The 27,751-nt window shown below is 51.7% G+C and overlaps 3 protein-coding genes across 14 annotated transcripts in view; 1 reads left to right on the forward strand and 2 right to left on the reverse strand.

The window, feature by feature from the left end:
• FHOD3 (formin homology 2 domain containing 3) overlaps positions 1-8,206 on the reverse strand; it is a 483,564-nt gene extending 475,358 nt beyond the window's left edge. For all 11 annotated transcript variants that reach the window (XM_008261223.5, XM_089305775.1, XM_002713503.6 and 8 more), the window contains exon 1: positions 7,891-8,206. In XM_008261223.5, the coding sequence (XP_008259445.4) occupies positions 7,891-8,055 (165 nt within the window). In that variant the 5' untranslated portion in view covers positions 8,056-8,206. The remainder of the gene's footprint in view (positions 1-7,890) is intronic.
• On the forward strand, positions 395-7,859 carry LOC149123741 (uncharacterized). 2 transcript variants are annotated; one of them, XM_089305802.1, is made up of 4 exons: positions 395-5,979; positions 6,115-6,166; positions 6,476-6,757; positions 6,906-7,859. In XM_089305802.1, exon 4 carries the CDS (start codon positions 7,085-7,087, stop codon positions 7,769-7,771), a length of 687 nt encoding a protein of 228 aa, XP_089161928.1. In that variant the 5' UTR covers positions 395-5,979; positions 6,115-6,166; positions 6,476-6,757; positions 6,906-7,084; the 3' UTR covers positions 7,772-7,859. The 2 variants fall into 2 exon arrangements, with proteins under 2 accessions (XP_089161928.1, XP_089161927.1); XM_089305801.1 differs by having other exon boundaries at positions 395-6,166.
• A 15,658-nt stretch (positions 8,207-23,864) lies between the features above and the next one.
• MOCOS (molybdenum cofactor sulfurase) overlaps positions 23,865-27,751 on the reverse strand; it is a 50,074-nt gene continuing 46,187 nt past the window's right edge. The window contains exons 15-16 of the mRNA XM_008261215.5: positions 26,038-26,142; positions 23,865-24,055 (exon numbers count right to left, since the gene is read on the reverse strand). Of these exons, the coding sequence (XP_008259437.3) occupies positions 23,903-24,055; positions 26,038-26,142 (258 nt within the window). The 3' untranslated portion in view covers positions 23,865-23,902. The remainder of the gene's footprint in view (positions 24,056-26,037; positions 26,143-27,751) is intronic.

A 27,751-nucleotide genomic window follows, 5' to 3' on the forward strand; every position in this document is an offset into this window, starting at 1 on the left:
TTCGTGACTTTCTCCTGTTTCAGATGCTAAAAATAGTCAACGAGGTATTAGAGAAATGAAATTTGTTTCTTTTTTGCCAGAATTTAGGAATAGTGTTCTGTATTGAGCTGCGAGTTGTTTAACATCTTCTCTTGTTTCAACTTGTTCAAAAATTTTAATATTTCTAACATCAAACTCTAAACATTTTCCTTTGGAGTCTAACATTTTAACTTCTAAGTTACAAAACTGACTGGTAAAGAAGAGATTTGCAGATGTAAACAGTTACAACGTAGGGGCCGGCGCTGTGGTGTAGCCAGTTAAGCCACAGCACCGGCATCTCATGTGGGCAGTCGGTTCCAGTCCCAGCTGCTCCACTTCCAATCCAGCTCCCTGCTAATGCACCTGGGAAAGCAGCGGAGTATGGCCCAAGTGTTTGTGCCCCTGACACCCATGTGGGAAACCAGGAAGACGCTCCTAGCTCCTGGCTTTGGCCTGGCCCTGAACATTGTAGCCATCTGGGGATTGAGCCAGCAGATGGAAGACCTTTCTGTCTGTCTTTCCTCTTCTCTGCCTGTAACTTTACCTCTTAAATAAATAAATAAAATCCTAAAAAAAATGAAGTCCACACACCAAAGCAATACGTCTATCTCTACCTTAGCATTTCCTTTGCTAAACCAACAGTTTGCACAACTGACAATAGCTAATTTCATCGCAGGAACTGACTGATCCTAGAAAGATACTTCTATACCAAAACACTAATGTCCTCCTACTCTCATTTTTCCAAGATCCTAGAGAAAACACGACCACCACAGTGGATGAAAAATATCACTGAGGTGTGCCATAAATTTCACTGACAGGAAGCTATCTTTGCCGTGGCAGACATGCCCAGAACACAGAGGTGCTGAATGAAACATCTCTGATCCCAAAGGGAACAGTGAAACTCACAGCCTAATTTTTCAGCTTTCTTACAGCAACAAAAAGAGTCAACATATGCCAAAGTACAGAAAACACTCCACAACCTCTCTTCCATATACACACAGTCCAGCTTTAACTCACGGTCTTTTTCCATATGATAAATGACAGGAACCAACCTACTGCTTCCTCATAGGGATTATTTTGGAGCAAATTCCAGACATCATCTAAGTTCATCTGTAAATATTTCAGTGTGTATTTCTGAAAGACATAAACTCATTTAAAAATGACCATAATACTATTATCACACACTAAAATTAGTAATTTTAACATCAAATTCTCACTGTGCAAGTTTCACCGATGATCTCAAAGATTTATTTACAATGTGTTTGCTTGAATCAGCATTCAGTGAGAGCCATACCTTGCAACTAGTTGATCTATCTCTTTTAATCTAAAGGTTCTTTGCATCTTTTTCTTCTTTGCAATTTATTTGTTGGAGAAATTATCATTTCCCACAATCTGGATTTTGCTGATTGCTACCCTGTGGTTGAGGCTTAGCATTCACTGTAACTTAATTTCCCCCATTCTTTCTTACTCAGTTCAGAATAAGGCCCAGAAACACTCCCCTGTCTCCCCCAGCCCCACTCCCCCAAATAGTCCAACTGTTGCTGCAAAGGCACAGATGCTGACAAACTCAAGGCTACAGAAAGAATCTGCAGAGGTGGCCCCAGCGACTTTGATCAGAAAGTCAGTTGTCAACCAGGGACATTCCTAAGCCAGTCACAGGTGGCCAGGAGAGGAGGTCCAGGGGCTGCCAGGAGCAGTGGCTGTCTTCCATCTGAAGGCAGGAAAGTCGCCAAGTGTTCACAAGTTCCATCCCAGAGAAGTAAACCCTGGAGAAGGCAGCAGGGTGGGGGCGGGGTGTTTCTGAGCCGACCTCAGCATGTTAATCAGTTCCAAAGCTGCCAACCAACATGGCAGAGTCAGGCGGGGGGAGGGGAGCCCAGGCGACCTCAGGTTGGACTCTGAGGACAAAAGGCGCAGACTCACAGATCGTCAACCCTGGAAGGAGTTAGCAGAGCACAGCCATGTAAATCACGGCCGTGTAGCAGGCAGCCTGGAGCCCAGGCACTGCGGTCACCCCACCCACACAGACAGCGTGTGCTCCGCTGGTTTTCTAATAATGGGACTCAGTTGGCTATGGATTTTGGAGTAATAAAAAAAAAAAAAAAACTTGACCTTAAATTTCAACCCGTTCCCTTCACCGCAGTACGATTCCAGCGGACGTGCATAGCACGCCTATGCCGCAGCTCTGCATCTATGAACTGGGATTCCTCATCTCTCTGTGGGCATGAATGAAGGTAGCCATGCAGGGCTACCGTGGAGTCCCCAACCTGGGAGCCCCTTCAGCCATCCCAACCCGGACCCTTGCAAGGAGCCTCAACAGCACCTGCTGGATGTCTGACTGGGTTACTGACGCAGTCTGTGACCATGCATGAAACAAAGCCAACTGACCCATGAAGGGTTCAATCCCATGATCCTGATCTCAATAGCAAGGCTCCAACCAACTGAGCTAATTACAATGGAATCAGATTCAATTCTGCTGGCAGGGAGACACTCTTAGCAATTCACACAACATTTTTAACCAGCGTTGTCCTGAGATGCTATGATACAACACACTTGCCAGGTTGACTAATGATGTCATCTTCGAAAAATCTGAATGTAATGTAGCAAGCAGATGTGTCCCTTAAGAGGATTAAGGTGGAAATTCGTTAGTGCAATAATACCAGTGGATTTGTGTTCTAAAACTAACACCAATCAATCAGCTTTCTGCACATACCGTCTTATCACTACTTAGCTTCTACAGAACAACACTGGAGAACTGGACAGCCAGGTCTTCACCATCAAGGAAGCTGTCTGGGATCAGGGGGGACAGTGAGAGTCCCCATGAACTGAGAGCCTGACATAATTCCCCTGAGATCTGTTGGCTCAGACTTCAGTGCGCATGGCCATCACCAGGGCCTCTTGGAAAAATGCATCTTTAGAATCAGCAGGCCTGAGAGTGTGCATTTCCACTAAGAGCCCAGGGAATACCCAGCCCACACTTGGAGTAGAAAGGATGGACTCCTCACTGCAAGTGCTTATTCTGCAAATGGGATAGCTGGGGCAGCGAGGTAATGGCAAACACCAAGGTAGCGAGGAAGGAGTAAACACGGCCAGTGGCACGTGGGGAGGCAGGCTGGAACGAGGACAGAGCGGCTGGAGGGAGAACACCCAGGACACAGACGTGGAGTTCAGTGCCTAGCCCTGCCGTCAAATGCCAGCTTGGGAACTTTGCACTGCAGTGACCAAGCGACTTCCTTCGGAAGTTGGCCTCTCCTACTAAAAAAAGGCCAATATCACCAGAAACCTGCCTCTGGGATGGTCACAACCTTGGTGAGGTAACATGTGTCTAGGACAGTTCTTGGTTCAAGCAAGTGCCTGGGACAAAGCAGCTGTAATTCCACTCTGTTCAGCCCACAGCAGGCAAGGAAACAAGTTCCTGAATTAAAGTATGACATCGTAAGTCACTGACATGAACACTAGCCATCATTTATGTTATCAAAATAGTCTACAACTCCAGTTTTGTCTATCAAAGGGAATAAAGAACCCTAAAGTCCTGACATGCTTTTGGTGTCAATCAATCCAACACACATTAAGCTTTGAAAGGATTGTGATTCTATTAATTTTCATGCAGAGTTTTCTCTAAATTAGAAGTTCTGTGATTACTTTTTTCTTTGCAAATGCTTAGCCAGAAATAAACATCTGCTGATGCAGCACTTTGAAAGCAAAGACAGAAGGACTGACTTCATCCACCCAAAGCAGCATCTCCCTAGTGAGACTATGGCACCTGCTTTGACCTTTGCCACCAAACCCATGATGTGTTGAACGTCCTCCCTTGAGCTGTCATGAAAAGCCTGTTGCATTTTTTTTTCAATTTGCCAACTTGAAGGTTGGGAGGGGGGGAGATAAAGCATAAGAAGTATAATACATTGGTTTTGTCCAAAACAAGAAGTTTCATTAAATGGACAACTTCTAAGGGAGTCAGCGAACATGAACTACACTAATACGTCATCAGGTTATGGGAAAACTCCCAGACTCATGTTTCAGTGGGAAAGGCCAGTTCAAAGGTTCCCAGCACAGGAAAATCCCTGGGGAAGCTTAAAAACTTAGGGCCCTGTGAGGGGACCTTCAGGGCTACTCACACAGGTATGTTCACTTTGTAAAAACTCAGCCAGCTGCAGGCTTATGCCCTAAACGCTTTTCTGTATGTGTGATCTACTTCAATCAAAAGGTACTCCCCAGGGCCAGCGCTGCTGTGGCTCACTTGATCAATCCTCCGCCTGCGGTGTCAGCATCCCATATGGGCGCCAGGTTCTAGTCCTGGCTGCTCCTCTTCCAGTCCAGCTCTCTGCTGTGGCCCGGGAGTGCAGAGGAGGATGGCCCAAGTGCTTGGGCCCTGCACCCGCATGGGAGACCAGGAAGAAGCACCTGGCTTCAGATGGGTCCAGCGTTGGCCGTAGTGGCCATCTGGGGAGTGAACCAATGGAAGGAAGACTTTTCTCTCTCTCTCTCACTGTCTATAACTCTACCTGTCAAATAAAAAAAAAATCTATAAAAAAAGGTACTCCCCAGGGGACTGTAATGCACAAGGCAGCTCAGAGTCCTGCATGCTCCACCTTCAAGTTTCTTCCTTCTTTTTACCACCCAGAATGCCCCACCACCACCAAGGAAGCTTCCCTCTTGCCAAGCTCAGACTCAGTGGGGCCTGGGAGAAGCATCCTCTGTGGCCTAGGCAGACCTATCAGTAACAGGCACTTGGACTAACTCACCCACTCCCACACTGCAAGTTAATAGACAGCAGGGTCAGTGACTAGAAACTCCCATCTCAGACTATGAACTCCACCAGGCCAGGAATTCTGCAAGGCTCTTAGTCATGCTCGGAACATTCACCTGCCCCAGGCCAAGAAAGACCTGGCACACAAGGTGATGGCATGAACTGCCCAAGGTAATGGATAGGGGGCCCGGAGGCAGGGCTTGTGGCACAGCCATGCAGTTGGCCCACACAGAGCCATACAAGCATTCAAGCCTGGTTGGATTCTCAGCTCCCCAACCTCAGCAGAGAAACCAAGCTATTCCATTGCTCTCTGCCTCCGTTTCCTCATCTGGAAAACAGGGATGAGTCTCTACTTCTTGGAACTGTGTAGTATTAAGTGAGTTCATGCATGGAGAGTGCGGGGTAGAACATATATGACATGCTCAAAACTCACTAGCTCTTGGCCGGCGCCGCGGCTCACTAGGCTAATCCTCCGCCTAGCAGCGCCGGCACACCGGTTGCCCCTCTTCCAGGCCAGCTCTCTGCTGTGGCCAGGGAGTGCAGTGGAGGATGGCCCAGGTGCTTGGGCCCTGCGCCCCATGGGAGACCAGGAAAAGCACCTGGCTCCTGGCTCCTGCCATCGGATCAGCGCGGTGCGCCGGCCGCAGCACGCCAGCCGCGGCGGCCATTGGAGGGTGAACCAACGGCAAAGGAAGACCTTTCTCTCTGTCTCTCTCACTGTCCACTCTGCCTGTCAAAAAAATTAAAAAAAAAAAACTCACTGTGGGGAGCAACTGGGAGCAACTCGGACTAGACTAAGTTACTGGAATTAAGACTTATTCTATGCATCTGCTCTCCCACAATATGGCGCTGAGAAGGGAGTAACAACTTCTACACAGCTGCCTCTCGCCAGCTTGAGTGATGACCTGCAGGAGCTGATCCTGCTCCTGATTGCAGGAGAGCAGCGTACTCGGCGTGTGGGTAGCAGAGTTGGGATTGGTGGAAGAGGACTATAAAGGAGGAGAGAGACAACATGCACCAGGAACATCTATCTGAAGGAACACCTGAGCAGCCCCCGAGAGAGCCCGCCGGCGGTGTGCCGCTCCCCTGCGGAAGTGGGGAAAGTGGCAGGGGGAACCGCCCTTCCACGGAGGTGGAAGGGACGGTAGCCAACCCGGGAAGAACCAGCAGCAAACCCAGGGAGGGCCGAGCAGACAAAAGAATAGCGCAGGGTCCTGTGTCGTTCCTCCACGAAGAGGGGGAGCGACATAATGGTGCCGTGACTCGGATATGAAGCCTAGGCAGGGCTTAGTGTCGTTCCTCCACGAAGAGGGGGAGCGACAACTCACTAGCTCTTTCCATCACAGGTGGATCTTCCAATTTTCAGAGTCTCTGCTGGGAAGTAACAGCCATCTTAAGGTAGGTATGTGCACCTAGGAACCAAATGCCCTCAGTTCTGCTTCATAGAAAGCTGTTAGGAGAACCAGCAACTCATATGCAATGGCTTCTGCTCAAGGGCGGAGAGGAGGCGGCAGTGGTGGGGCACCAGGACTTCTATCTGCCAGACCAGGAGCTCCGGCTCGCAACTCTGGGGCTCATTCCATGGAAACATAAAAACACACTTCAGCTCCCAGCTTGAAAGGTCAACCCACGTATATAGGGTTTGAAATCCAAGAGAACCACTTCAAGGTCACAGGGCCACAATTATGTCTTCTGCGGTTCCAACAGAAGATCACTGTCATCAGAGACCACAATGAATGGAATAATCACGCTGTGGAAGCAGCTCTCTGAAAACTTTCAACCGAGTCCACCGATGGAGAAGAAGAAAATCCTCTCCAAGAGTGACTCCAGCACGCTGAATCCATAATACGCCAGGGTTCTGGCCCTCGGGCTTCCAGGCCACGTGCAAGAGAGGACCCAGAGGTTTCCAGGTGCAGCCGCCGCATCCACACGGCACCAACTCGGCCCGAATGAGAGGGAACTGCTCCCATTCTTCTCTTCCCCAAACAGGTATCTAATTAAGAGGGGCACTAATTACGGGGGGTCGGCACCACCGCCAAAGTGTTCGGCTTTCCACACACCTCTACCCTCCTCTGCTTCCAAAGCAGCAGAACACCACAGAAACGTGAGGATTTTTTAATTGATTGTGTTCCTTCAGGCCTGGAGGCTGGCCTCTTCCAAATACTGGCCAAGCTGATGCCCACGGAGCAAATCACCCCCACGCTTTGATAGCAACCCTGCGCAGAAACACCCCCCACACACAGGTCAGTCTCCCAGGTGCAGTCTCCGTAAACAGGAGGTAGGTTTTCCTGCTCTCCACACCCAATACTTTGCAAGATGCCTGTCCTCCTCCAAAGGGTTAAAAAGAAGAAGAAGAAGAAGAAGAAGAAAGGAGGAGGGGGGAAAAAAGCCCTCTCCAACGAGTGGACTGAGAAGCCATTCTTCCCCAGGGGACACTCGCTGGGGGCTGCGAGGCCGCGGCATTGTGCGCGCGCCGCCCCTCCGCGCCCCCGCCCCTCCTCCCGCAGTCGCGGCTCCTCGGGGTTCCCAAGGCCACCTGCTTCTCCGAAGAAAGAAGAGACACGGCGAGCGCCGCCGCAGCGCGCGGGAGGAGGGGGCCACGTCCCCGGGAAGCGCGCTTTGTCGCGAGGGTCGCGCGGCTGCCCGCAGTGCCCCAGAGGCCTCGAGGGTTTTTGTCCCCGGCGTCGTTCAGGGCTATCCTCCAGGGACCCGAGTCTTCCGGGGCCGGGGTCCTTCCCGCGCCCCTCTCGGCGCCCGCCACGGGTGCCTGGACCCAGTGCCCGCGTCCGAGCCCCACCCCGCCCACCCAGCGGAGCTAACGGCGCGGAGACCCGGAGCCTCCTCCATCCCGCCTCAAGCCGGCACGGCACCTGCTCCGCCGCGCCCGCCCCCGGCTCCCTGCCCGAGCGTGAGGCTGTCCTCCTTGCCGGCCCACGAGGGTCCCGCGCCAGGCAGCGGGTGCCCGGGACCCCTGCACCTAACCGGGAGCGGGATCTGCCCTAGGGTGCTCATCCCCTGGGGCCGCGCCCAGCCAAGCCCGCCGGCGGCAACCCCACCTCGGCTCGGACCGCGCGGCCGGGGCTGCGCCCTGAGGGGGCCCGGGCTGCCCCGCCGGGTCGTACCTTGTGCGGCGCCCGCAGCAGCCGGTGGACCCCGGCCAGCTGGGTGCCGAGCGCGAGGTCCTCGCGGAACGTGAACAGCGGCGGCCGGCTGGGCTCGGGGAAGTTGGTGCTGTTGAAAGGGTCCGTGTCGTCCAAGAACTGCACCCGGCAGGCCAGCGTGGCCATGGCGCATCCCTGCCGCCTTCGGCGCGGACCCCGGGATCAGCGGGGCCGCGGGCTCGGACGCCCGGGTCGCGGCGCGCAGGGGAGGCCGCAGCCGCCGCTCGCTGGCTCGCGGGCTCTCGGGCTCCGGCGCGCCGGGCTGCAGCCCGGGCTCCGGCCGCGGGGGCGGGGCGGGGGCGGGGCGGCCGAAAGCGCCCTCCCTCCCGCTCCCGCTGGCTCCTCCCCACTCCGTTCCCGGGGACGCCGGCCGGGCTGCCCCGAGCAGCGGGACCCAACGCTGGGACAGGGCCGAGGAGAGCAGCTCTCGCGGCGGCCGCTGTCCTGCACCCGGGGGCCGGGAACGCCCAGCGGGCAGAGCCGGCCGCCCGCGCCCCCCACAGCCCCAGGCCGAGCGGCAGCCGGCGAAGCTCGGGGAACCCGGTTGGAAACGAAGCGGAGACAGGGCCGCCCTCCGGCTTCGTCCCCACCTGGCAGGGGGCGCAACCCTTCCCCGAAGAAGGGCAGCGCAGGCGGCCGGGCTCCCGCTGCCGGGATTCGGAACTGCCCAGCGGGGCACCCGAAGGCGAGGGCGCCGGGGTGGCAACGGCGACCGGGAGCCCAGGCGAGAGCGACAGGGAGGTTCCCCGTGGGGAGACAGAAACCGGGAAGGACGAGGTCGAACCGGCGAGCCCAGGCAGCCGTTCTTCAAGAAGCCGGCCTAGGGGGCTTCAGGCGAGGCTGCCAGGCCTGGCCCCGGGGGGAGCTGAGCCTGTGCATCACCACGGCCTCTCCAGCTGCCTGGGCCCCCGGGCCCTGACTGCGGCTCGGCATTGCGGAGGGGTTCGGAGGGGAGGCTCACGGCCGGGCCACCTCCGCCAAGCGCTGCTCGCGGGCGCCCCCCTTCGTTTGCGATGAGAACTCCGCGGCTCCCCCTTGCCCAGTGCAGCGCCGGGTTCTGGGCTCCCCAGCCCTAGTCTAAGACGCCCTGTTAAAACCCAGTCGGTCTCAACACGCGGGTCTTTCCAGCTCGTCCCTCCCGCTTTGGAAAGCAGCTCGCAGGCCAGAGTTAACGGCTTCGTCTGCATCTGCAGTCCTTCCCTCTCCACAATCCCCTCTCCCCGCCCGGTCTGAGAAGCAGCAGCAGTAGCACACACGACTCTTTTCGCGGCCGCCAAACCCGGCTCTCCTTGCTGTTGCTGCTAACCCTTTGAATGAGTCCCCTCAACAAGGCGCCACACCAACCCCGCCATCTCCCAAGAACGCTGCTCCTTTAACCCCAGCTTCCTTGGCTCCCACATTCTTTGTCCATTTCCTTCCTCCCCAGGAGGCCAGCCCGTCCTGGCCACCCCGTTTCTGGTGGCTGTGGTACCTTGGATCCCAACCCCTCACCTCAGGAGCCTCCCTGCCACACCCCTCCCTCAGCCCCACCTGGCCTTCGGGTCCCTGGCTTGCTCCCATCTGCCAAATGCCTCCTGATAGTGGGGCCGCTCTGTGACCTATTTCCACGCCCCAGAGATGCTCAGTGTAGCTTCCCATGCCACACACTCTCCTCTGCCTGTAGGTTGTTCACTTAATAATCTCTTTCCAGCACGCACTGGAAGTTCACCCAGCAGGCATTACACTTAGCGCATTGCTGAATAAATCAAACTCCAGGGAGAGCTGCTCAAGGACAGCTTTACCACGACAAGTGGAAGAGAGAATGAGAAGGTGCAGCCCATGAAGAAACTGCCTTCCTGAGCAGCACTGCTACAGCCAGCGTCAGAGGCCAGTCCAGGGTGTAGGAAAGGAGCCAGGGCTCTTATTCAGGCGACATAGTGACTCCCACCGGCTTTTTGCAGCTTTCCTGGGTTGACTGGTGGTCTGGCCCCCTCTGTGTACAATGTTGCCAGATGAGCTTTCCTGGAAGACCCCCTGAAAACACAAGCTCCTGCTAGCAAATTTCAGATTCTCTGCCAGGGTTCCTGTGCCCTCCCCTCTGGCCTAAGTCCTTCACCCTGGATTGCATCCCCCCTCCCCAATCTGTGTCCTTTGCCATCCTCCATCTCCCCCATCCAGGAGATGATCAGAGTCTTGTTTTCCTTCCTGCCCAAAGCCCTACTCCTGGACCCAGGGTCCGTCCCTCCCTACGTGCCCTGGGACCAGGCTCTGCCGCTCATCCAGCCTTCTTTCTTCCACCCTGGATTCCTCACCCAGTCAGGGCTCCAGATACACAACCTTAGACTCAAGCTGGTTTGATGCTCTGCTGTTGCCATCTTGAAATTCTTAACAATTTTTTTTAACAAGATCCCCTAGTTGCCAGTGTGTACTGGACCTGAAATTATGTAGCCAACACTGATGAGATGAGGCATGCAAGGGTTTCTAACTAAAAGCGTGGGTCTCAGGCAGAGGGAATCACCGGAACAGGACAGAGAAGCTGCCCAGTTGACTCCCTTGACCTTGTCAGAGGCTGTTCCAGGAAAGCTTACCTTGCAACACTGTATTCTGAGGGACCCAGACCCCACCAGGAAAGCTGCAATGACCCAGTCTGAGTAAGACTTTTGAACACACTATGTATAAAAGTGCATACCACAAGCAGCAAGGGTCCTCAGCCCTCCCTTTTACATCCTAGACACTCTCCTAATCCTTCTTTCTGTAGCTGACTATACCTTCCCACTGTCTGTTTGACTTAGCACACGTAAATTTTAAAAAAGAGAGAGAAAGGCTGTCCCTCGAGGCTTATTACTTGGTGATGCCCCAAGGAAGCAGATCCCTTCTGTTTGCAGGTATGTTTTGCATCTCATAGGTGACATCTTTTTGAAGCCCACCTCTCTCGCTCTCGCTCTCTCTAGCTCCATGGTATATCTCTTCACTTCCTAACAGATCTGAAGGGGAGAGCCATATTCCTCCTCCTCTGTGTCCTCATCACCTCCCGTCCACACCCCACAGTGTCTGGAGGGCCACTCCAAGCTCACCGATGCCCACCTAACCACCTCCTCCAGGGGCCCCTCAGCCTGCTACCCACTTTCTCAGCAGCATCTTTTGCAGTGGCTCATTCCTTCCAGAACTCCTCCTTCAGCCCCATCAGCTCCACCCACCTTGGGTTCTCCCTCCTTGGCAGCTCCTTCTTGTGTCTTTCTGGGATCGGACCTCCTCTTTGTCTTCTCCACATTTTCCCCTCTGGATTCCCCGGCTTCAGTACTGCCCAGCCTGCAAGCATGTGGCATCCAATTACACAGTCACAGAGGGGTCCGCTCTCTCCCTTCTCAGCCCTGATTTTTCTGGGCAGCTCAACACCCCCACAATGGTGAGCACAGCACACTCAGTGATGCCCCCAACCCAACCTCTTGCTCTTCAAGCCCTTGGAGTTAGAGCATCACCGCTCTGGCTTCTGTGGATTCATTCTCCACTCCCACCACACGGAAAGCTCCCCTGGGGCAGGGACCATGCTGTACTCAGCATCATGCCTCGTATCTCAGAGAAGGCACATGATAAATGTCTGCAGAATGAGTGGACGTCATGAGAGGATCCAGTGACTCTGACCTGTCACTGGCTCAGACTTCAAAATAGTTCTCAACCCTTGCCTCTTCTCTGATGAGCCTCCCTTCCCCAGCCTTGCACCCTGAATGTGGTCTTCCCCTCGCTCCCCCAGGGCCTTTTGTGATCATTCTAGACATGCATCTGATGTGTCACCCGTTAGGGGAAACCTGCATGTCAAACCCCTCAGTGTGACTCACAAGGCCCTCCAAGACCTTCCCCTGTCCCCCACTCTAGGCTAACGTCTGGTCGTCCCCCACTTCACTGCCTGCTTTAAAGCCACCCTACGCTTCTTACATTTTCACAGACAGCTGAACTTGTGCATCAAGATCTTCTCTATCTAGACTGCTTTTTCCTATGTGGTTGATTAGCCAAAGCCACTTATCCATCAACACTCATTTATCTTTTTGATTTAAGAGAAATCCCATCCACTGGTTTACTCCCCAGATGCCTGCACTATGAGTGGCAGAAACCCAAGTACTTGACCATTACTGCTGCAACCCAGGATCTGCATTGGCAGGAAGCTGGAGTCAGAAGCCAGAACCAGGAATTGAACCTGAGCACTCCAGTTTGGGGCACAAGCATTCTAAGCCACACTCATTTCTAAGATCAGCCTTTGCCAACTCCAGCCCTAACAAGGTTTGCCTCTATTTCCTTTATGGTCTCAAACAACTTTACACGTGCCCCTAAAGTAGCACTCTTCATGTTGTGTTGTGAATAGGTATTTACCAATATACCTACCCAACTAAATTATAAAACTTTTAGCATTGGAATTTGTCTCACTCAATTTTAATCTTAAAACTTAAAATACTGGGGCTGGCGCCATGGCGCACTAGGTTAATCCTCTGCCTGCAGCGCCGGCACCCTATATGGGCACCGGACTAGTCCCGGGTGCTCCTCTTCCAATCCAGCTCTGTGCTGTGGCCTGGGAAAGCAGTAGGAGATAGCCCAAGTGCTTGGGCCCCTGCACCTTTGTGGGAGACCAGGAAGAAGCACCTGACTCCTGGCTTCGGATTGGCGCAGCTCCAGCCATTGCAGCCATTTGGGGAGTGAGCCAACGGAAGGAAGACCTTTCTCTCTATCTCTCTCTGTGTCTAACTCTGCCTGTCAAAAAAAAAAAAAAAAAGCCCCTTGTCCTACAACCTCTGCCCCCACACAAACACTCCCAGAGGTACTCATTTCCAAATAATGCAAATGCATTACTGCATCTTAGTCTGTCCCTCTGAGGTAATAAACTGACTTTCCATGATGCTGCCTGAGAAGTCTGACTTCTTCATAGTCTACTTCCCTGTGAGTGATCCTGTACCTGGCGGGGAGTCCGCCTGCCCTGCCCATGCAGGAGGTTGAGGGGGCATGGCACACCAGGCCTCTCGGGAAGGACCCCACAACCTGACTGCTTGCAGGTGCCGGGAGCCCCAGGCACATTTCCCCCACCCCCCCACCAATCAGGTAAACTGCTTTCCAGGCCCACCTGGAAAGCTACCCTAGTTACGTGACCTTCAAGCTGATTGGAGAAGCATAGCAGCGCCAATACCGGCTCCATCATATAGAATTAGTGTTGCCCTGAATTAGCTACGCCCCCTCTGCCTGCCCTTTTAAAGGTGTGCTTGGTCACTAATAAAGCAGACATGTTCACTGAAACTTGTCCCCGGTGCTTCTTGACTGTTGTACCACCATCCCAGCAGTGTAGACCTCATGGGTCAAGGCCACACTTCCCTTTCTCCATCCTCCCAATATGATTTCTTAGTGAGTTCAAAAATTATGATTATGTGGGGCCGGCGCTGTGGTGCAATGGATTAATACCCTGGCCTGAAGTGTTGTCATCCCATACGCACGCTGGTCCTAGTCCCGGCTGCTCCTCTTCCAATCCAGCTCTCTGCTATGGCCTGGAAGAGCAGTAGAGGATGGCCCAAATCCTTGGGACCCTGCACCCGCATGGGAGGCCTGGAGGAAGCTCCTGGCTCCTGGCTTCGGATCGGCATATCTCCCGCCGTAGTGGCCAATTGGGGAGTGAACCATCAGATGGAAGACTCTCCCCCCCCCCATGTAACTGTGACTTTCAAATAAAAATAAATAAATATTTTTTAAAATTATGATTATGTGAAATGGTAGACATGATTACATGATCTTTCCTATACAATTTTTTGTTTTTCCTGAAGTTCTGCTTCAATTTTTTTTGACTATTTTTTCTTGAATAGCTTGTTAAATCTTCTCATATCCATCAACAGCCCTGAAAAAAAAAAAAAAAACCCTCTCTCAATAATGTTAGTTGCACATTTTTCCCAAGACTCTCCTTCTTGGATACCTGTCTCCAGGAGTTTGCCATTCTCCTGCTCATATTAGGCATATGGCTCTCAACCCTGTGCCCCTGGAAACTTCCTTGATTTTTCTCTCATGTGGGAGTCCCTGTTCCTAGATCACCCGTCTTCTTTGTTGATTTGCATTCTCATTTTTTTTTTTTTGACAGGCAGAGGGGACAGTGAGAGAGACAGAGAGAAAGGTCTTCCTTTTTGCTGTTGGTTCACCCTCCAATGGCCCCCTGTTGCCAGTGCGCTGTGGCCAGCGCACCACGCTGATCAGAAGCCAGGAGCCAGGTGCTTCTCCTGGTCTCCCACGCGGGTGCAGGGCCCAAGGACTTGGGCCATCCTCCACTGCACTCCTAGGACATAACAGAGAGCTGGCCTGGAAGAGGGGCAACCGGGACAGAATCCTGCGCCCCGACCGGGACTAGAACCTGGTGTGCCGGTGCCACAGGCAGAGGATTAGCCTAGTGAGCCACGCCGCCAGCCATGCACTCTCATTTTTTCTAAGTATACACCCTAGCAATTTCCTGGGAAAGAGTTAAGTTTGGAGAAATTTTATTTTTCAAAGTATCTTCATTCAATGACCTCATACTTGCCTTGGTGTGGTAGTCTTGTTGGCCAAAAAGGCTACAACAATCCGCCCATCCCTTGTACTCCACTGTTCTGCTCTAACTTTGCTACCTCTGCCATTCAAAGGTGGAGTCAGGGCAAGCATGTAGCAAAGGGAGCTGCTGACTGGGATGCCTGCATCCGGTATTGAAGTGCGTGGGTCCAAGCCCGACTCCACTCCTGATTCCAGCTTCCTGCTAACGCAGACTCTTCCGAGGAAGCAGTGCTGGCTCAAGTGCTTCGTTCCCTACAAGCCACTTGGAGACCAGGACTGAGTCCCCAGCTCCGTTGCAGGCATCTGGGAAGTGACCCAGCGGGGGTGGGGGGTGTTCCTCTTCTTCCTCCTCCTCCTCCTTCATCTCTCTTCAAAAAACTAGGTGGAGTCTATTTCCCCCACCTGCAATGGCTTTGTGACTTGAGCTGAGCAGTAGAATATGGCGGAGGTGAAGGTGTGTGACTTCTGAAACCAGGCCTTAGAGACCTCACCCTCTTGGAATGCTGGCCAGAGGCTATCACGTGAAGAAGCAAGGTTCAGCCCAGGAAAAGTGATAAGAAAAGTGTTACTGAAGGCTGAGAAAGTTTGCGTTATGTAGCAATGAAGCCATTGGCAAGGCTGTTGCCGACGGTAATTTGCAAGATGGGGAAGGTGTCTAGTGATCTTGGGGATTTGGGTGAGAAGATCGATACACAGGAGGCTGGAAGTATCCGTTAGGTGATTCATATTAACATTACCAGGAAATACATTTGCCTGATGAATTTAGAGGAAGTAGAGAGCGTCTACGACTCACTGACTACAAAATAAAACAATTTCTTCTATCCTGTCTGTGCAACCGGCAAAGGATCTTCAAAGCAAGAAAAAGCCTTGGTAACGAGTAACGCAGAACTATGATTGTAAGGCCATTTGTTTAGATGATGAAGAGATTCAAGGCAATGCCTAGTAAGTCCTCTGATTGGACTAAAGAGCTTCTCAAAACCTTAAGGGTGGAAGTACATAACAGGGCCCAGGAAAACGAATTATGGATACAGTGTTTGACACACGGAAAAAAACCCTAATATGATTTATTTAAAAATTCACAAAGGTTTTAAGACATTTGCACTTAGGAGAGCACTGCCAGATTGTATTACTGGGGACTAAGATAGTTCAGAATAAAAAGAAACCTCTGGAACTCCAACCTGCAATGGGTATGAGAAGCAGGTGAAGAAACTACTCAGCTGCAAACATGGAGCCCTTTCTCTTGGTAAAGGAAAGTTCTTTCAGAGCAGAGAGCTGAGGGCCGTGGAGGGTGGTGGGCTTGGGAACCATCCAGGAAGCAGAACCTGCTCCCTTCTGGTGTAGAAGGAACCGACAACATGTGTCTGTCTGGAGCTCAGGATTGCTATGATCAGGTAACTGCTGTGTGTCTCCCAGGACGGGTGCAGGGGCCCAAGTACCTGGGCCATCGTCTGCTGCCATCCCAGGTGTACCAGCAGGGAGCTGGACTGGAAAAAGAGCAGCCAGGACTCAAACCAGTGCCCATATGGCATGCTGGCACTGCAGGCAGAGGCTTAACCTTCTACACCATAGTGCCATCCCACCTACTGAATTGTTTATTGAAGTGTTTATGTTTTTAACTTTTAAGTACTCTTTTTTGTTCTTCAAACTTTCTTTTCAAAATACCTTTCTCTTGTTTCCATAATTTCCCTATTATTATTGGCTCTATTTTCTTCATATTTTTCTTCTTCCCACCACGCTGTTTCTGTGTTCTTCAAGTTTCTTCTTTCTATTCTGTTTTTCCTCAGGTGACACGGTCCTTGGATGACTGTTCACACAGAAAGTCCCTTGGTGCTGTAGGGTATGCAGAACGTGTTTCCTAGTGGCGTGTAGACCAAACCAGTGGGCGAATGGCTTGTGTCTTGAGTTCCTGTAGGTCCTCTCTCAGGGCAGTTTCCTCCCTCCAGAAAAGTCCTCAGCAGTTGTGCCCTTAGCCCAGAACGAGAGGGGCCCCTGCCCTGGGCACCTCACTCTGGCCCTGCTCCTGCCCTCCTCCCTGCAGGACAAGAAGCTATGCATAGGGCCTGACCTCCCTGCCCGCCTGGAGCCCAAGCTGCCCTCCCTACACTGCTCTGCAGGCACCAGGAGCCCCAGAATCCCCTGCCCAAATAACACGTTTCTAGGACCTACGTGTGTCTCTGTCAGACCATCCTTTTAAGGGCGGCTCCCACTGCACCCCCAAGCCTGAGGAAGTGTTCAGTGGTGGCCATGCGCAGGGGAGAGTACAGGCAGAATTCGATGTCCAGGCTCTTGTGTCTACGACTCTGGGGCTCATGGCTCAGGGGTTGGAAGAGAAAGGGTTAAGCTGTGGCTGGCTGTGGGGAGCAGCCGGACTAGACTGAGTTACTGGAATTAAGACTTATTCTATGCATCTGCTCTCCCACAATATGGCGCTGGGAGAGAAGTAAACAGCTTCCGCACAGCTGCCTCCAGTTCAACCAATTAACTGCAGGACTTGCTCCTGATTGGAGAGCAGCGTACTCGACGTGTGGGCAGCCGAGTTGGGATTGGCGGAGGAGGACTATAAAGGAGGAGAGAGACGGCATGCACCAGGAACATCTATGGGGAACATCTAAGGGAACCCGTGCAGCCCCCAAGAAAGCCGGCCGGCGGTGTGCCGCTCCCCTGCGGAAGTGGGGAATGTGGCCAGGGGGAACTGCCCTTCCACGGAGGTGGAAGGGATAGTAGCCAACCCGGGAAGAACCAGCAGCAAACCCGGGGAGGGCCGAGCAGACAGAAAGAACAGCGCAGGGTTCAGTGTTGCTCCTCCACGAAGAGGGGGAGCGACATAATGGTGCCGTGACTCGGATATGAAGCCTAGGCAGGGTTTAGTGTCGTTCCCCCACGAAGAGGGGGAGCGACAGCTGGCCCCTAGGGACTGGGCCAACTCTCCCATGCCAACGTGTTCCATGCAGAGTGCCAAGGAGTCAGATGTTGTTCTCGGTAGCGCCTAGGTATATTAAAACCCTCTGTCTGTAGAGATGTGTGTGTGTGTGTGTGTGTCCAGTCATATATAGGGGAAAGGAGGAGAGAGAGAGAATCTACCTGACAGAATAACCAACTTAAAACAGCATCATTGACAAGGAGGGACCAGTGCTATGGCATAGCAGGTAAAGCCACCACCTGCCACACCAGCATCCCATATAAGCCAGTTTGCATCCTAGCTGCCCCATTTCCGATCCAGCTCCCTGCTAATGGCCTGGGAAAGCAGTGGAAGGTGGTCCAAGTCCTTGGACCCCTGCACCCATGTGAGAGACCCAGAAGTTGTTCCTGGCTCCAGGCTTCGGACTGGCCCAGCTATGTCCATTGTGGACATTTGGGGAGTGGAAGATTTCATTCGCACACTCTCTCATTCTCTCTCTCTCTCTCTCTCTCTATATATATATATATATGCCTTTCAAATAAATAAATAAATCTTTTCTAAAAAGTGTCCTAGGAGAAATAACAGACCAAAAAGAATGGCTGACGCAAAGTAGGTTGAAAAGTAATCTGATCAAGAAGTAATTTAACAACTAACTTTTAAAGGATCCCAACACCAGCAATGAAAAGGATCCTAGGGGCCAGTGCTGTGGTGCAGCAGGTTAAAGCCCTGGCCTGAAGCGCCGGCATCCCATATGGGTGCCGGTTCTAGTCCCGGCTACTCCTCTTCCAGTCCAGCTCTCTGCTGTGGCCTGGGAAAGCAGTAGAAGAAGGCCCAAGTCCTTGGGCTCCTGCACCCACGTGGGAGACCCGGAAGAAGCTCCTGGCTCCTGGCTTCGGATCAGCACAGCTCTAGCCATTGCTGCCATCTGGGGAGTGAACCAGCGGATGGAAGACCTCTCTCTCTGTCTCTACCTCTCTCTGTAACTCTGTCTTTCAAATAAATAAAATAAATATTTACAAAAAAAAGAACTTACCTTTCATACATGTAAAATAAAATGCTTTTTTTAAAAAAAAGAAAATGATCCTAGATTTGATGGGAAACATTTAATCTTCTCTCTCTCCCTCCCTCTCAAATAAATACATAAACAAATCATTTTAAAGGGTGCAGACATTTAGCCTAGCAGTTAGGACGCCCAGCATCCCACATGGGAGTGCCTGGGGTAGGTTCCTGACTCCAATTCCAACCTCTGGCTTCTGTTCCCCTGGCGGGGGGGGGGGGGGGGGGGGCCACTGTGGCAATTTGGGGAGTGAATCTGTGGATGGGAGCTAGCTCGCTCTCGCTCTCGCTCTCGCTCTCGGCCTCTCAGATAAATAAAAAGAATTTTCTAAAAATGTGAGAAGCCATGCTCAGATCTGGTCCACACCACACAGGAAGCGTGAGACTCACCACCCTTCTGTGTGGGGGATGGACTGACCAAGTTCCACAAAATTTGCACTTACCTAGTGCTGCCACCAGATGGTGGACGTGGCTCACTCCAGCATAACTGGCTACTGTGCTAAATCCCAAAGGCCTCGCCCGATCCTCAATTTAATGAGCTAAGTGCTGTGGTTTCCCTCGTTTTGCAGATGAGATCTAGAGGCATTCAGTGCCTTGCCATGTGGAGGGTGCTCGCCAGGATTTGAACGCCTGCAAGGTGCGATGGGCAGGGGTTAACGTGCTCAGCTCTGGGAGGAGGCAGACTGCAGGCGTCTGCCAGGCAGATCCCCGCTTTTCTCCTGCTTTAACTGCACTAAAACTCTCCTGCAGAAAGGAGAACTTTGGCGGCTCTCGGAGATCCCGGGTGCTTGGAACACTTCCTGCCCAGTGACAGTGTCAGCAGCTGCCACCAGCCCCAGGACCTGCCGCGGACGCCAGCAACCACCAGCGCCAGCAGTGGGTCTCAGCATGCACTGGATCCCTGTGGCCACCTGTGCTACTCACCTCCTCCCCAGGGTATAGAGGCATCTTCTGACCAGGGCAAGTCACTGTCATGAGCCAGTGCCACTCACAGCCTTCCAGGGCCTGACTTCGCTTCCCGACGCCGAAAGCTTGGGCCGGGCTCCCAAAACAGCCCTTTCTGTCTCTTCCCTCACCAAAAATCTTGGGGGCCAGAGACAGTGGGGGGAAGAAGTGGACATGGCAGCTTTAGCTTGGACAGTGCCCTGTCACCTGGAGGTGGCACTGCCCTGGCCATCTCTCTGTGCCTCTCCTTCCCCTGCCCAGTGCTGACCTCGTCTCTCCTGGATGTCCCCATACTCGGGGCCTTGAGCTCATCTGCTGAGAACATCTGCTCACGGGACGTAGCACTGTGGCTTCTCCTCCTCTCACAGTTGCTACCCAGGGCAGTGGAAGGCTCTGAGCAAATCACTGACCGATGCTTACGTTTAACGTGTGTTTGCATGACTCAAAAGCAGAGTCATTCCTTCCATGAAAGCAGGGGCCCTCCTTGGGGGAGGTGAGCAGAGCGTTCGTTCACACGACAGCCACACCACCTGGCGGCTCAGAGCCCTGGGCGCGTGCTCACCTGCTCTGCGCCTCGCCTCGGCTTCCTCCTCTCTCAAGGCGCACACAATAGGAGATTGCTTAGGAATTTGTTAGAGTATTAAGTGACGTGAAGTGCCCCTCAGCTGCGGCCAGAGTGGTGAGGAGACAGACCTTGGCTCTCACCATCCTTGCCATATTCAAGTTCTCTGATCTTCTCCGGCTCCTTTGACCTCTCGAAGCCTCTGTTGCAGAATCATAAAATGCCCGTGAACTCTGAAGGTTAAACCACTGCACAGAGGATAACAAAATATGGAGCCAGTGTTGAGGTACAGTGGATAAAGCCATCCCCTGCAACACCGGCATCACATATGTGCGCTGGTTCATGTCTGAGCTGCTTCACTTCTGATACAGTTCCCTGCTAATGCACCTGGGAAAGCAACAAAACATGGGCCAAGTCCTTGGGCCCCTGCACCCACGTGGGAGACCCGGATGGAGCTCCTAGCTCCTGGCTTCAGCCTTTTTAACTGGAACCTACAAGTTTTGTAGCAGTCCTGGCCACATGTCTGCAGTCCTCAACAGGAAAACCCAAGCTAGATCTAAAGGAAGACACCATCCTAAAATGAGCCTCTAGGGCTGGCACTGTGGCACTGTGGCACTGTGGGTTAAGCTGCCGCCTGCAATGCCAGCACCCCATATTGGAGCATTGGTTTGAGTCCTGGCTGCTCTGCTTTCAATCCAGGTCACTGCTAATGTACCCAGGAAAGCAGCAGAGGATGGCCCAAGTGCTTGGGTCTCTGTACCCACATGGGAGACCAAGATGGAATTCTGGGCTCCTGGCTTCAGCCTAGCCCTGCCCAGACCATTGCAGCCATTTAGGGAGTAACTAGTGGATGGAAGATCTCTCTCTGTCTCTCCCTCTCTGTAACTCTGCCTTTCAATTAAATAAATCTAAAAAAGAAACTCATGGAAACTGCAAATTATGAAACACTGTATGTGGTTAAAAAACGATATATAAAAATCTTTAGTTTAAACCTCATGCAAGAAATATTAAAAGTAGGGGCCAGCGCTGTGGCACAGCAGGTTAATGCCCTGGCCTGAAGTGCTGGCATCCTATATGGGCACCGGTTTGAGACCCAGCTGCTCCACTTCCTATCCAGCTCTCTGCTATAGCCTGGGAAGGCAGTAGAAGATGGCCCAAGTCCATGGGCCCTTGCACCCATGTGGGAGACCTGGAAGAAGCTCCTGGCTCCTGACTTCAGATCAGCTCAGCTCCGGCCATTGCAGCCAATGAAAGATCTCTCTCTCTCTCTCTCTCTCTCTCTCTGCCTCTCCTCTCTCTGTGTAACTCTGACTTTCAAATAAATAAATAAATCTTTAAAAAATAAATATTAAAAGTAGAACCTAAATTTTAAATTAATTTTTTAATAGGTAAAATAAATTCAATGAATGAATGAAGACAAAACTAGGGCCAGCTTTAAAGAAAGCCAGTCAGCCAGCTATTTGTATCGAACACCTATTATCACCAACACTGGGGAAATACTGTTGAATCAAATAGGCACAAGTCCTGGCCTCATGGAACTTATAGTCTAGTGGAGACAGATTGATTTGAAATACATAATTTTAAGTAGATAATAATTACCAGTGATCTAAAAGGCAGACTTTTCATTAAAGTGTCTGAACTCAGTTACAAAAGTATCTACTGCAAAAGGTCACTGAATATGGACCAAAACAAAACGCTCTAGCTGTCCTTTGTACCTGAAAATATGTTGGTGATGTAGGCAATGTCATCTTTGCAGAAAAAGTTCTCTTTTTGGCTTCTTCGTATCTGATGGACTTCCTTTTTCACCAGTCTTTGGAAAACGCTGCAGCAATGCCATTTGGGAATAGCTTCCTGCCGTGGGAAACTGGCCTGGGCAAGTGGACAAATCTGCCAATGCAGGGCACTGTTCTCCACCAACACTGATGAGCACAGCCCCACCTGCACGCTGCAAGCAGAGCTGGTCTTGGAAGAGGTTGACTTTTTAATGAACAGTTCAAAATAAGAAGGCATGCACTAAATCTCATTTGCTTCCTCTTTCCCGGCTCTCAAGAACCACTGAGGGACAGACATGTGATGTAGCACTTCAGATTCCCACTTCTACTTTAGAATATATGGTTCAAGCTCCAGCTCTGCTTCCAATTCTAGCTTCCTGCCAATGCACGCTCTGAGAGGCACCAGGGGATGACTCAAGTAGTTGGGTCCCTGCCATCCATGTGAGAGACGGAAATTGAGTTCCCAGCTCCTTGCCACTGCAGCCATTTGAAGAGTGAGTCAGTTGAAGGGAGATGCCCTCAGCCCCTGCCACTCTGCCTCTCGAAACCAAATCACTGCATCAGGGCTGTGCTTCTAATTTTTTTTTTTTGACAGGTAGAGTTAGACAGTGAGAGAGAGAGACAGAGAAAGGTCTTCCTTCCGTTAGTTCATCCCCCAAATGGCTGCTACGGCCAGTGCTGTGCCAATCCAAAGCCAGGAGCCAGGTGCTTCCTCCTGGTCTCCCATGTGGCTGCAGGGGCCCAAGCACTTGGGCCATCCTCCACTGCCTTCCCAGGCTACAGCAGAGACCTGGACTGGGAGAGAAGCAACTGGGACTAGAACCTGGCTCCCATATGGGATGCCGGTGCCGCAGGCAGAGGATTAACCAAGTGAGCCACAGTGCCAGCCAGGGCTGTGCTTCTTACACTTACTTCTGCATGCCAAAAAAGGGTACAAACAAAAGTTCACCTCCACAACCTTCAAGACGAGGTCAGCCTCGTATCTCAAATCCAACATGGTGCTGGAGACAATATCCTACTAATGAGATAGTGAAACAAACCTGACTTTGAATCCCACCAGCTCCTAATGACGAAGCAGGGAAGCCTGAGCCTGGTGCGCTAAACAAATGAGCAGTAGAGAGGCTGATGGCACTGGGTTTAGGAAGCACTGATGGCACTGGGTTTAGGAAGCACTGTGGGCAGTGGTAGGCAGAAGCCTGGGGAAGAGAAGTGACTGAACACCTTTGACGGTTCAGGTGGAAGGAGCTGAAGGGACCAGGGCTCACAGGCAGACACCTAGTTTCAGGGGAACACCAGCAGAGGCGGTGTGGAGTGGACATGCTCGCTTGGCACTGCCCCAGGTGCAAGGTTCATGGCTGGAAGTTACAGAGAGGCAGACACAAGCTCTGAACAGGGAGGAGCATTCTAAAAACTCAAGGGGATGAGTAACTTCAACAGACAGTGAGCTTCCCATCACTGGGCATACTCAGCTGCAGGCTCCAGGGGCACCGGTCAGAGGTGGTACAGATGGAATCCCTGTGCTCCAAAGTTCCTCTATTGCTTGGGACTTGGAGTTCTGGGGGAGGATGGACCAATACCACGCCACAGGCCTGGGGAAGGGAGGATGCCTGCTTGCTAAGCACCACCACCCTTGAATGTAACTTCCAAGCTTGTGAACAATCCTTGGAGCGATAAGTCAGGGGGGACGAGGCTGGGGCCCAAGGACAGGATGGAAGGGGGTTGTTGGCTTGTGTCTTGTCCTGAATACGAGTATCTGAGTCTAAATCCATCCAGCAATGGGGCCACAAGTCCTCTGGCCCTGAGCACAAACTCACCCCCACCATGTATAGGGAGGAGAGGGTCAGCTTTTCATAGCTGGGAGACAACTGGGCACGGACTCCTCCCTTCCACAGTACAGAGCAGAGAGACCACAGATCATTTCTAAGAAAATGGCCAAGTAGGGATCCAGAGTAAGTTAAATATTCCCAGTGGACTTCATGAAAAGTTTCCTCTGATTCCAACCAATCTCAGTTCAAACGCATAGGGGCGCCTGGCTGGGTGTGGGTGCACTATTCAGTCCCTCAGAACTGCTCTCCTGAGTGCAAATGTGCAGAGTAAGAAGTTGGGGAGGGGAGGGTCAGTAGGAGAGAGCACTCCTAGCTCTGCTGAACCAAGCTGTGGGTCTTAGCAGCACCAGAGATCATAACAGAGAAACTTTAATGAGTGCTGGGTGGAAAATTAGGAGCTAACATCCTGAGGTTTCTCGGAAGCAGGCAAATCGTGGTGTTGCACGTTCTCTTTCAGCACGGGGAGCACCTGAGATCCCACAGACAGGAAGCACGGAGAAGAGGAATCCGGAGAGGTGTGCATCAGGTACACGCCGAAGTTCACCTGGGAACAAAGCAGCAGTAGCAACAGTGAAGATAATGTTACAAACAGCACTGTGCCTACGCCAGAGCTCTCCCAAGGCATGTACTGGGCCGTGATACATGCTATGTCTTACACAGGAGGATGTAGTGGGACACGGGGAGCATACGATCAGAGCCCGAAGATTCTCACTCCAAGCGTCCTGGCCCTGCAGTCAGCCCACGCCTCCTCCTTGCTGACCACGCACTTTCTATCTCTTTCCCACATGCCCTGTGCTGTCTGCTGCCGGATCTTCTCTCTTCTCTCAGCCTCTGACCACTGCCCATTTCCGCTCTGTTCTCTGATACAAAACCTTGCAAGGAAGATAAAGGCCAAATTCTGCATTTTTCCTTGCGAATGAGTGATGCAGGTTAAGTTCTCCAAGTTCTCCACAAGAAAGATGACGGAAGGTCCAAAATGAAGAACTCTCATGGTTTGTCCAAGGGTTGCCTTGGGTGTGAGGAGCCATTAAGTCCCCTGGGAGGACCTGATATGGTCCCCGGTCCTTTGGTGCTGACAACGACGTCTGTTAGACACCTTTCGGTTCTAGGACCCAGGCTTTGGGGCTGGGGCCAAGTTAATTCCTTCAGATTTGTGTACTTGTGGGTGAAGAGTACATGGAAACTCTCTGTACTCACTTTGCAACTTTTCCACCTAAAAGTATTTCCAACATAAAAGTAATGAAAATAAAATTGTTTCAAATTTTCAAAATAAGAGATTGGTGCATGGGGATCACGGTGACTGAGAAACACTACTTCCGTTCACCACAGTATTCCTGCCCACACAACTCTCCCCCAGGCAACCTCCATGGAGTAGGTTCAAGGTCCCTACAAGTGGGCAGTCATGTTGATACAACACTCAAAGGCAACACCCCAAATTTCACATCTCTCCCATATCTGCAAGGAGATATATGTAAGTGAAATATTGTGAAACAAAGCTCTGCATTAAAGAAACCCTAGAAACAGTACAGAACATTCTAGCATGAATTAACCTGCCAAATATTATTGAGAATAGGCTGAATGCTTGCATTATTTCTGTGAATGTTCAAGTAGTGTTCTATGCTGCCTTACTACTTACTTTTGTCTTCCTGGAATTCTTCACAAGGAAGAAATCCTAACAGAAAGTATGAGCCTAAAAATAAGTCTTACTAAAGAATCAGTGTGTTAGAAGTTCAAGGGGCCGGCGCTTGGTACAGCATGTTAAAGCCCCAGCCTGTGGCACTGGCATCCCATATGGGTGCTGGTTCGAGTCCCGGCTGCTCTACTTCCAATCCAGCTCCCTGCTAATGTGCTTGGGAAAGCAGTGGAGGATGGCCCAAGTCTTTGGGCCCCTGCACTGCGTGGGAGACTTTGAAGAAGCTCCTGGCTCCTTTTGGGTTGGCTCAGCTCCAGCCATAGTGAGCATCTGGGGAGTGGACCAGCGGATGGAAGACCTCGCTCTGTGTGTGTGTGTGTGTGTGTGTGTGTGTCCACCTCTCTCTGTAACCCTGTCAAATAAATAAATCTTAAAAAAAAAAAAAAAAAAAAAAAAAGAAGAAGAAGTTCAGATTGTGGTAACAATTACTCTCAAGAAGATGGGCTCACAGGCTCAGGATAATGACACTGACTGGCCCTTGCAGTAAAATACTCTGCATGAGAATTTTGGTAAAGAAAATAGCTGTCAAGAGAACAAGAATTACTTTACTCATTTTTTTTGTACTCACATCTCTTCAACAATATTTGAGAGCATAAAAAATACATGTAATAAAACAAAACCAAACAAAGAACAAGGAACTGGAAGGAATGGGAGAAACAGAGAGGACACAGACAAAGGCAGAGCCTTAGCGCTGGCTCTGCAGCCTGGGAACGGGCAGCGCAGTCCCCGCTTGGGAGAAGGTCTCGGCGCCGCCATCAGCCCGGTTCTGGGTTCTGGTGTCGGTAGCGTACCAGACCGCAACGCCGGGCGTGGGGCTCGGCCATCACGCTTACCTGTCTCTTGCGACTCTCAGAAAGTTTTTGGAAAACGTCCTGGTTTCGCTGCCCAGTTTTCTGGTCGATGCAGATCATCTGGCACCTGTGACACGGCCCCACTACCTGGAGAACAAAGCGGAGGGAAAAGACAGCGCTGCCGCTCGGTTGTCCAGGGGGAGATAGGCAGACGCGGCCCGCGCCCTCACCACCCAGAGCCAGAAAGTGGCCCCTTGTCACCAGGCCCCCACCGCCGGGCCGTCCCCATGGAGCGGTCAGCTCGACAAATGGCTACTGCTTCAGGGCTCAGCAGAGAAGGCAAGGAGGAGCGGAGACTCTCCGTGGTTTTGCAGAGTCCGAGGAAGCAAAGAACCAACCAGAAGGGCACACTGTGGGGCGGGAAACTGCCACTGTGCAGAAGGCACCAGAGAGACCCTCCGTGGGCCACGTCCTTGCACCCAGTGGTGTGACTTCTGGGAGATTCACCCAGGGAAGGAACCGGAAGTACGGAGACAGTCACACAGGATTTGCCTTCATCTTATCATACAGGGACAGCTGAGTAACGCCTTAACCCTACAGCAGAGAAGCAGGTACGTGTGAGGAGGCACAGCTTGGCAGCACCAGAGTTCATCCATAAAGCTCTGCATGTAAAATGGGGAAGTGTTTACTTTTATGATTGAGATGAGCAGAAAAGAGGTTACACAGGTACTTTATATATGTGTGTAATGTGTGTGTATATATATCCAGATGTAAACACTTAAACACACACACACATAAAAAAAAAAAAAAAGATACAGCTTCTTAAAACAGGGCTCACCATACTGCAGAACTTCTGTACTGGATGGTCTGCCATGAGCTTTTATTTAGTTATTTATTTTAAGATGTATTTATTTATTTGAAATGCAGAGTTACAGAGAGGCAGAGGCAGAGAGAGAGAGAGAGAGGTCTTCAACTGCTGGTTCACTCCCCAAATGGCTGCAATGGTGAGGGCTGGGCCAGGCTGAAGCCAGGAGCCAGGAGCTTCTTCCAGATCTCTCACAAGGGTGCAGGGGCCCAAGCACTAGGACCATCTTCTACTGCTTTCCCAGGTGCATTAGCAGAGAGCTGGATCGGAAGCAGAGCAGCCAGGACTTGAACCAGTGCCCATATGGGATGCTGGTACTGCAGGTAGCGGGCTTTACCTATTATGCCACAGCGCTGGCCCCAGAGCTTTTACTTCTTTTGTAGTGAGAGGATCCCCCACAAATGTAAACATAAAAATGAAAGCATGTTGAGCAGATGTTTGGCGTAGCAGGTAAGACGACACTTGGGACACTCACATCTCGTATCAGGGTGCCTGGGTTCCAGCTCCAGCTCTGCTCCCAACTCCTGCTTCCTGCTAATGAGCAGGTTATGGCTCAAGTACCTGGGTCTCTGGGCATGTGGGAGATCCGGATTGTGTTCCTGACCCCTGGCTCCTGGCTCCTGGCTCCAGCCTGGCCCAGCCTTGGCTATTGTGAGGATTTGGACAGTGAGTGAACCAGCAAATGGAAGATCTCTGTCTGTCTCTCTACCTTTCAAATAAATTAAATACATAAATGATTTTTAAAAAACTAAAGCATATAGTCCAGTAGTGACAAGATGTTTTCAATGCACACGTAAAAGGTGCAAAGATACTTGGTTTTCTTTTAATCATTTTCTTCTCTGCTCACACGTGGGCAAATAGAAATAGTGTACTGAAGTTACACATACCTAA

The sequence above is a fragment of the Oryctolagus cuniculus genome, chromosome 10 (assembly GCF_051225735.1).
Source record: "Oryctolagus cuniculus isolate XC-2025 breed Fujian yellow rabbit chromosome 10, ASM5122573v1, whole genome shotgun sequence".
NCBI classification, from domain to species: Eukaryota; Metazoa; Chordata; class Mammalia; order Lagomorpha; family Leporidae; genus Oryctolagus; species Oryctolagus cuniculus.

Bases quoted from the DNA above. Each gene is read 5' to 3' on its own strand.
- LOC149123741 (XM_089305801.1), top strand. From the start codon at position 7,085: ATGCCTGTCCTCCTCCAAAGGGTTAAAAAGAAGAAGAAGAAGAAGAAG.